A 9,731-nucleotide genomic window follows, 5' to 3' on the forward strand; every position below is an offset into this window, starting at 1 on the left:
GTACATATAAAAGAAAATAAGTTTTTGATTCTTTTTTTCAAAGGCATGTTTTGCATATAAAATGCTTTTCAAATGTTTACGTCTTCAGTGTATTTTCATTAAAAAAACATAGCTTCCTTTACTCTAGTGTAGCATTCAAACTACCATTTACAACTTCAGCTTGAGAGCACCAGTTGAAAATGTCTAATATAGTAGAAAATAGGTCCTATTCAATGTGCTTTGTTTGGAAAGTGGGCACGTGATTGGATGTATTTTGGAGGTCTCTTTGCTCGTGGCAGTCAGTTTTATGAGAAGATGGAGAAACTTATGAGGTACCTGACTTTCCTCATCACCCTCAACAAGTCTGGTGAGTATCTTAATATGAAAAAATTCTACAGTCCAACATTTGGCAAGTTTCTCAACAAGAAACATTCTGGTCATATAGCTTACCTAATTGGTACAAGTTTGGCAAAGCTTATAATTTTACCATTTTGAACAGCAATAGAGATGGAGTGTGAATGAATGCCTCAGGTCTAGTATAAATAAGCATTGTGTCAGGTATTTGCCTTTCCATTCAAATGTTTTCGATCCCTTTTAACCCTAGTTTGTTTGGGGCAAGCAGCAATGTTTGCAATAGGTAACCGTTATGTATGATGACTTTTAAATGTGTGCTAGCATTAGTAAAAAAACTTTTTAAAATCTGACATTACTCCAAATTATACACATTTTACAACCCCATCAAATAATTGTCTTTAACCCAGTGCTATTAGCCGTTAATGCTATTGATTTTGTACCAGTTATGTGTGGGAGAATGTAAAAAGATATTGATTTTCAATTTTCTTCAACGATTTTATTCACTATTCAGATGGGAAATAAAGCATAAAAGGCCTTACAGGGTACATTAAGGTACATAACATGAAACATATACGTAAGTATTTTCCCCCGGTTCTAATGTTTATATATCTTTGCCATTCAAAGAAGCTGGATTTTTTGTAGATTGCACACAGTATGGGTGCCTGATTGAATCAGTTAATTATGAATAATTCTTAAACAAATTAGTGAAAGATGCATTTAATATAATTATTGCTATTTCAGTTATTTCTTTCAAAGTATGGTCCCCACCCCTTGTGATATCTTCTGTTGGAAATAGTGCTGTTTTTACATGCACACATAATCAGAGTGAGGAACTGATGTTAATTACTTGGAGAAGACACTCAAACTCTTATGGAGACCAAAAAATTCTGGATTATTCACCTAATACATCAAATGCAAAAAGGGTCCAACAGTATATTCTTGCCAACAGGGTAACATTTTCTGAGCCTCCTATTGTGGATGGACAGAAAGAGACAAGCTTGACTGTGGCAAATTTGGATTGTCTTGATGAAGGCAAATATGAGTGTGATATACGACTGTTTCCTAAGCCTACAGATGGGAATGCATTTTCAAGGCTAACTGTACAAGGTGAGTTTAGACAGATTTTGTATACTTGTGTATAATCTGACATGCTACAATTACTACCATGATATTTTGTTTGTAATTGTTCTCGCCAAACTTTAAGATAATTCACTAAAAGATAATTCAATGTACTTATCATTTCAGTATTTTTAGAGAAAATAAAATCATATTTTTGACATTTTGATTTCTTCATTCAGTGAAAGGTAATAAAATATTGTATCTTAAAGAAACTGCAAAATCTTGTAACTGAATGGCTTCTGCAGTTGTGCATTGAAGTGAATCATTCTTGTAAGGATGACTGGTGCAAGTATGGTAAGAAAGGTTAACTTAGTTGGTCCCTCAATTTGCACGCTCCACCTGCCTTACTCCTGTGTAAATAATCAACTGACCCTTTAGTCTCACCACCATTGTAGGGGAATATAATGAATTAATTTTTGTCTGATGATAAGCAACTTACAACACCATAATGTAATTAACCCCATATATGAATTTGTTTAGACCAGTGGTTAAAGAAGACAACAATATCAGAGCACCAAGAGGGGAGAGTTTAAGATAATTACAGAATGACTTAGAGAATGCATGACTTGTGAGTTAAAAAGAAACCTGCTGGTGGTGTTTCTTAGAGGCCCACTCATTACATCCTTTTATGATTAGCTACATGATTTTTCACTTGCAGATCTAATAGAATTATATTAAATAAATATTACCTATTAAAGTTATTTAGACAGGATTTTCATCAAAATGTCCTGTTTGATTCAAGGTCATATGGTACATGCAATAATCTTTGGTTCAGCTACATGTACATGTAGGTAGATTTCAATCATGCAATAATCCATCATGTATGTAATACTTGGAGGGATGAAAGTAAACCCCAAGTGTTGTTCCAGCAGTGCATTTCATTTATTGTGTTTCTGTGCAGTCATTAAAATGACACGGAACATGTTTTACTGTGCTGTGTTTATGCTGCAGTAAATGAAAAGCCCTAACAATAGTTATGGCTGTTATTGTTCAGAGGCCATTATAAGTCTATGTGACAGTTCTATGTCTCCACCAAACTGTACTGTTATGTATTTTCTCAAGTTATTACTATATCAAAGGCTGTTATTGTTTGTTAGTTGCTGTAGATATTGATTGTTTATTTCTGTTTGCTTTGTTCAAATTAAGGTACAGGTGGTAGCCATAATACACAAATTGCTAGATTCATTGAAAATCCAACATATTTACACTGTTTAATTGGTGATGACTAATCTGTTAAAAGAGCAAAGGAACATTATGATTATCAAAGGCATAAAACATTAAATATATTGAGTAACGTACATTTTGGGTATAGTGCAGTACATGTATAATTATAACAGTTTAGTACTTAAATATGGCATCATTACAGAATAAAAGAAATTGAAAAAAAAGATAACTCAAATAACTGCACATAATTACATTTTATAGATAGGAAACCATAATTTGAGAGACGGTAACACTTGAGTTTTAAGTTAATGGTAGTGTTATTTAATAGCAAATTTTTCTTGTTGGGTTCTGTTTTGGGAAGGTATTTTCATAATTGCAAAGTTAAATATTATTTGGAGGTATTTATTGCTCTTTGTCCATCTACAAGTATCTCAAATTATCCAGTAATGATTGTATATGGTATGTTAAACCCTGTAGTATTTCATCTATCTTGATAAAATATTGTTCCATTGTCATTTTCAGTGGCCCCCAGTAAACCCACACTAGAGGCAACATGGATTCAGGAAAAAGTCATCAAATTAATCTGCAGGAGCCAGTATGGAAAGCCAGCAGCTCAACTGGCATGGTATTACAATCAGGTAAGATATTATGTGCCACCTGCCCTTTTAATATCACCTCTAAGTGATGCCTGTATTTGAAGAACTTGTGTAAGGTGCATATCATACATTTTGATGAATAAAAAGCTAGTGCATTTATTACTTAAAATATACATTTGATAAATGCAAAACTGATGAATGGAACAAAATGGATCATATATTTAGTATATTTTGTTATAAATGTTTACACTGTTATTATTATTTTTTTATTATCTTAGTTATTCAGAGTACCAAGAACAAAGTCACAACTAAAATATTTTTAATCTAATTCCTATCTAACTGCAATTGGGCATCCTACAACTATCCACAAACACACTTGAAAAATTAGCATCCTATTTGAACTAGGTTGAGTTGCTTGACAGTGACAGTCGTCTGACCACATACAACACCAACAGTGTTGGCAGGGGATCCTGCAATGTGACAACAACTGTTAGTGAGTTGGCCCTGGAGTTTGGCTCCTTATTAGATGAGATCACCTGTGAAAGTAGGCACCCTGCTTTCCAGAAGCCAGAATCCACAAGGATGAGACTTGATGAACAATTCTGTGAGTCTCTCTCTCTCTCTCTCTCTCGTTCACAAGGCAATTTGTAAGTTCTTTGATTAAAAAATATATATATACACACACACACACACACACACACGTGCACACATGCACACACACTCACACACACGTGAATAAATTAATACAAATAAATGTGTGAGTGACTGCTGCTAAAAGGGTGAAGTTGAAAGACTACATACTAGTAATGTCTTTGCAAATATGGAGTGATCAGTAAAAATCACTCACTAGCTAATTGTGAAGGCATTTAGTACTGTACTATATTCATCATGGTGATGGAGAATGTTAATGCTATGTGACATTGATTGCATTACTATCTCAAAGTAAGCCTGTTGTTCAATAAATCAAACATGCTCATCAACTCACACACACCTATGTGCCTGGGATGTAGGACACTGCAACAGAGAAAATAGCAAATCTTTGATATTTTCACAGTAAGAAATTATCCAATAATATATTCAGATTTTCTAATGGATTATCAATATTTGCTGAATATCCTGATGAATTTGAAATCAAGATATTCAAGCTTTTGACATGACCTGCAACTCTGTAATGTTTTTTCATATTGATTTTAATGACCAACTGCCAACTTGCTTGTGGCTTCCTGTTATTCCCCTGTCTCCACTTAGCTTCCTTATCTCACATGATGTCTGCCTGCCTGTTCAGTTTAGACATCAAATAATGAATCCCTTTAGTAGGTTGCTTCTGTTTTCAGGATACTGCACTACTTTGTTCAACCTACTTGTCAAGCATTTTTTTATTGTGTTGAATGCTGCTAAAGTAAATCTAGGATTAAAAGTAGAATAAATCCATAGATAAAAAAATTCCCAATTGGACTGTCAAGTTTTCACATGGTAACAATTCATAAATAATATTTTCTTTGCTAATGTGGGGAAATTGATGGTAAATATGAACCATTTTGTAGTCATATATTTCCAGAAACTCCTTTAATGCCCCATGAAACACCAAACACATGATTTTACTCATGCATGTATCATAAAAACATTTGTGCATTAGCATTAATGTATGTATTTATAACTGAGTTCATATAACATCATGTATAATCCATTACATACCTATACTTTTAGATCCACCCAAGAACACCCCACTAAACATTGCCCAGCTCTCAGATGGTAACTTTAAGCTGAATTGTTCCAAGAATAGCCGTCCCCCTTCAACGTACCGATGGTACCGGATGGAAAATGGTACAAGAACCTTGGTGTCCCGGGAGGCTACCCTGATAGTGGACAGCCCTAGTGACATGGCAGTATACCAATGTGTGGTGGACTACCCTCTCTCCGTAGTCAGAATCACTGTCCATCAGAATTGGACCTTGGGTGGAAGCAAAAATATTGTTACCCTAGCAACAACAAGTATGAACTCTTTTGTATGTTTTTTCAGGGCCATTTGTGTTATTTCCAATATCAAGATGCAGCATTATGATTTAAATTCGAGCTTATTAACACATATTTTATTTGTGATTAATGTGATTACCAACATCAAAATAAGTATAATAATTTTTAAAATATTTTAAATGCTGTGATACCTCAAAAAGAACGAGGAATTATTTTACGTTGAAATTAATGTGAAACATGATATGAAATGGCATTGTTCTTTTTACCTCAGCTCATGGTACTGACGCAGGTGCAGTTATTGGAGTTACACTGGGAATTCTCCTACTTCTGGTGCTGGCAACAATTGCTTTCTTTATTATAAAGAGAAAAGTAGAAGGTATATACCTTATATGGCATATAACAAATCAACCCTCAAAGATGTGACTTATGGAGAACTATAGGCCAGATTTTACATGGATAAGTTTCAACCTATGGAAAATACTCTCCAAACTAAAGAAAATGCTTTCTTCCAAACATCAACATAAAAATGTAATAGGTACTGTTGCATTTGCTGAAAACAGAACAAAATATTAGATTAAATAACTGGAAAGGGCATGGGACAACAAAATTCAATTGAAAAAGTGCTGATTAGGCATACATTATTAATATGCCTTCAAATTATTTATTTTCACTGCATGTTTTATTTTAGAGGAAAATGAAGCCCATTTAGAAGCTAGTAAAGATGGGGTGGTCAGCAATGTCTATGCTGGCAGTGATGTAGAAAGGTCCATTACTGACTTGGTAAGTAGACCAGTACATTCAGCTTGATCTATATGTTCTGATACCCATAGAGAGAGAAACAATGCACAAACATTTTGGTGGTGGGGTGGGTGGGGGTGGGTGGGAATGAAGGGGGGCTTCCAAAACAAAGGTAGCATATGCATACTGTTCCTCACCCCCACCCCCCACTCCCAATCCACCATTTGCTCGAAATGATCTTTTGGTCTTATTTAAAGTTTTTTTGTTTTTTTTTTTTTTTTGCTAATTGAATGGAATTATTGATGATAGTCATACAGCTTACCTAATTAACATTGGCTTTATATGTTGACAGGTCTGATTCCAGTGAATTGGAGAAAATCAATAGTACTAAGAAAGCAGAAATGTTGTGTTAATGATCCTTGAGATGTCACAATGTTACCTGCTTCATTAACCAATGTGGTCATGAGAATATCACATCTTTTGGTTAAAATTCAGAGTGCTGAACATCTCCATAACCCCATTTAATTGTGATTGAGACAATTTGGTGTTTTAAACTGACAAAAATATATCATCCTTATCATTTCCTTTTCTGTCCAGTTGCACAGGTGATGTGCACTGGACTTTTAACCTTCATTTTTGCTGCATAATGCATACATGTTCTTTAATCTGCTTTCCATAACAGAATGCCATTTCAGTTCTTTCCTCCACTAGTGAGTCTATTGACATCTATAGCCATCAGTATCAAAAGGCTTTTTGACTGATTACATTAAGGTTGGTCACACCTTTATAGATCTGTGCCTACGTGTCATATCGAAGTAATGGCAAAAACATACCCTCCATCAGGGTCTCAGAAAGAATTTCTGCACTGGGACCCTGTGATAAAAAAGGTTAACTTTATGATTAGAGAGTTGGTGACTATTACGTAACTTTCCAGGCACTGCCCCTCTGATATTTAAAAAAGTAAAGATCGGTTATTATGTACTGCAATCCACATGCCTCTCAGTGGGGTTGACATTAGACGCCTAGGCTCATTAACTCAAAAGCATCGCAAATTGCAACTGCATGCAAACGTGGAAATCCATCGCTGTTGCCTAACTGGAAGGCATAATTTGCAACTGAGTTCTAATAGCTTTTGAGGCTATTATTTGCGACAAGTAAATCCGGTCGCAATTGCCTTTGCAAATGCATAATTTGCCATTTTATAGTGTCTTTAATGTAGTTAAACATGGCGGTAAGTTTTGGTAGCTACTGGTAGTCATTATAGCATATTACAAAGCATGGAAGCTTATAAAAGATTGAGTCACTTGGTGCATCTGATAGAAAGAGCAGTAAATTTTCATGTGAAGAATGCTATGTAATATTTAAAATATTATTTCATCAAAGGCCAAAAAATTTACTAATGAACAGTTTATAAAGTCATATTTTATTATGCATAAAAATTTCAAAATTATATATAATTTGATATTTTATAATGAAAATAATTGATAATAATCATAAGTTTAAACATTTCATTTTCTACACAAAATGAAAAAGCAGAAACAAAGTGTTCAGTCACACCGTAACCTTCCTCAGTGTGTGTTATTATGAATATGAGATTGAACACTACTCACCAATGTATCAGTAATTGTATCATTCCATAATACCAAATAGTTTTTGTATTGTCAAATATCTAAGTTCATTTCTCTTAAAATTTTGGGGAAGCTTGGGACTGACGTAACTGTTGCCATTTTTCTTAAAACATCATTGTGCATAGTTTCGGGAAGCCCTTCCTGACAATGGGGCTTGTTTGCCAGCCAGATAAGCAGAGACGTGTAATACAGTAGGTATTTAGTACCTAGGAAGTGTTTGGAGTTTTTTGGTGTGCAAACTTTTTGGTTGCAAGTTGAGATATTTGGTTTTCTCTTACATTTCTCTACAGAGAATTTTTGCACAAAAATGATGTCATCACTCAGCTGTCCTAGGGAAGAGAATAACTTAACTTTGGCTTAAAATTGAAAATATTTATACCCACTCCAATAGTTATAATCATGGATTGTGTTAAGCAGTTGTTGCGTTGTTGCTGTTTAACAAACATTTGACTTAGAGCACAATCTCCAGTTTTATTTGACTGACAATGTGGATCTAATCATTTCATAGCATGCCGTACATTATGAGCTACTAATGCAACTCCTAACTTGTAATTTTGTGGCATTTGCAAGTGTTATCCAATATTGAATATATATATTTATACCTTGATCTTTTATTATGTAGGTGACAGGTGAGATTGTTGAGAATTAATTACCTTGACAGCCTGTGCATGTGCATATTTTATGTACTGCTACAGTGTAAAACCAATAGAATAAGACAGATATAAGTCATTATTTATAAAGGTAGTTTGACAGGTATGGCTATCTCATATTAAAATGTTTTTTAAATAAAATAGTTAACTTTCTATCATTCCAGGATGCACATTCTCTGACAGAAGGTTCAGTTCGCTATAGCACACATTTACAAGGTTACATCAACGACTCAGACTATGTTATACCTGATCCAGACCCAATACACTCGGGATCATCTAAAACCAGTATATCTGAGTCAGCCAACCCCATTGGTGTCTTTATTTGAGGGATTAATGCTGATTTGCGAGGGAAGCCTTGACAGATGAAGATGAAAAATTAAAATATATGGAAGGATGGGCAGTTCTTATATAATGCCCTATGTCACCTGCTGATCATAACTGGAAAGCATGCAAGATTGATTCTGTTTTGCATATTTAGTATATTAGTTGGTTGTAAAATTACCTGCATTGCCTCACATGATAGACTATTTCCAGTGATACTAACTTGATTTCATTTTTAGATTTATTGATTTTATCTTGTTTTAATTATATCTAAGTAGTTTCTAATGAGAACAAAATGAGTGTAAATAGAAATACCATATTTTTCTTGTAAGTTAAAATTATATATATATATATAGAGAGAGAGAGAGAGAGAAAAGAGAGTGTGTCACTGTGAGTGTGTCACTGTCATGAATTAGATATTTCACAGCACTAAATGAAAAGAAAACACTGTGTGCAGTCCATGTTAATGGAGTATTGAAATTAGAAGCCCTCTACTTGAAGTATGTGTTCTGACTTGCTGGGTAACATTAACAGTATTTACAGGATGCTGAATTTTCATTTCTTCTCACTTTGCAAGATAACTAAGTATTCTTAGACGTCATGCTTAGAATAGTGCTGTAATACAGCTGATACTCAAGGATGGAAGTATTGACATTTTCCATTTGTATCGTGCTTATGTGCCGATCTGTAGCATTAAGTGATTGTTGATTGCTGACATGTGTCTTTTTTCGAGTGGAACCACTGTTTTGGAGTTTAATATTGTATATATGTTTGTCATTAGATGTGTCATGTGTACTTACCAGCTCACCAAAATTTCTGGTGCTTCTTTGAAATGTAACACTTAATTGGTGCTTTCTTGTTATTTGATACCATTTCCCTTGAATTTTGATTTTTTTCTTATGTAAATACAAAAATAAATTATAGCATTATGACAGCGGATTCGTTTTCTTCACTTGATATGTTTGCATTAGCCCTTTAGTATATGCTGAAAGAGATCGTTCGATTGTTTTTACGCGAACACTCCTAATTTCTGTTTAGATCACCAATATCACTCCCTAAGGCTTGCTACTCGCTTTTTCGCTTATGTTTTAAGTAAATGTAAAAGCGGCAAATCGTCCCAATAAAACGTTTTATTAAATCTTTGCCACGGCTGAAATTTTTTAAATATTATTGACCAGGTCGACATATTGCTCGAAAACATAACAAAA

At 34.2% G+C, this 9,731-nt stretch overlaps 1 protein-coding gene across 2 annotated transcripts; it reads left to right on the forward strand.

Annotated features, from left to right (window-relative positions):
* Positions 1 to 88: 88 nt before the first annotated feature.
* On the forward strand, positions 89 to 9,458 carry LOC106178123 (cell adhesion molecule 3-like). 2 transcript variants are annotated; one of them, XM_013561181.2, is made up of 8 exons: positions 89 to 346; positions 1,075 to 1,440; positions 3,139 to 3,254; positions 3,618 to 3,816; positions 4,920 to 5,204; positions 5,458 to 5,562; positions 5,875 to 5,966; positions 8,367 to 9,458. In XM_013561181.2, the coding sequence occupies exons 1-8, from the start codon at positions 247 to 249 to the stop codon at positions 8,526 to 8,528; spliced, it is 1,425 nt and encodes a 474-aa protein (XP_013416635.2). In that variant the 5' UTR covers positions 89 to 246; the 3' UTR covers positions 8,529 to 9,458. The 2 variants fall into 2 exon arrangements, with proteins under 2 accessions (XP_013416635.2, XP_086856186.1); XM_087000060.1 differs by lacking the exon at positions 89 to 346 and adding an exon at positions 356 to 907.
* Positions 9,459 to 9,731: the final 273 nt, after the last annotated feature.

This window comes from Lingula anatina, chromosome 1, assembly GCF_051362555.1.
Source record: "Lingula anatina isolate TDL-2025a chromosome 1, LinAna3.0, whole genome shotgun sequence".
Lineage (NCBI taxonomy): Eukaryota > Metazoa > Brachiopoda > Lingulata > Lingulida > Lingulidae > Lingula > Lingula anatina.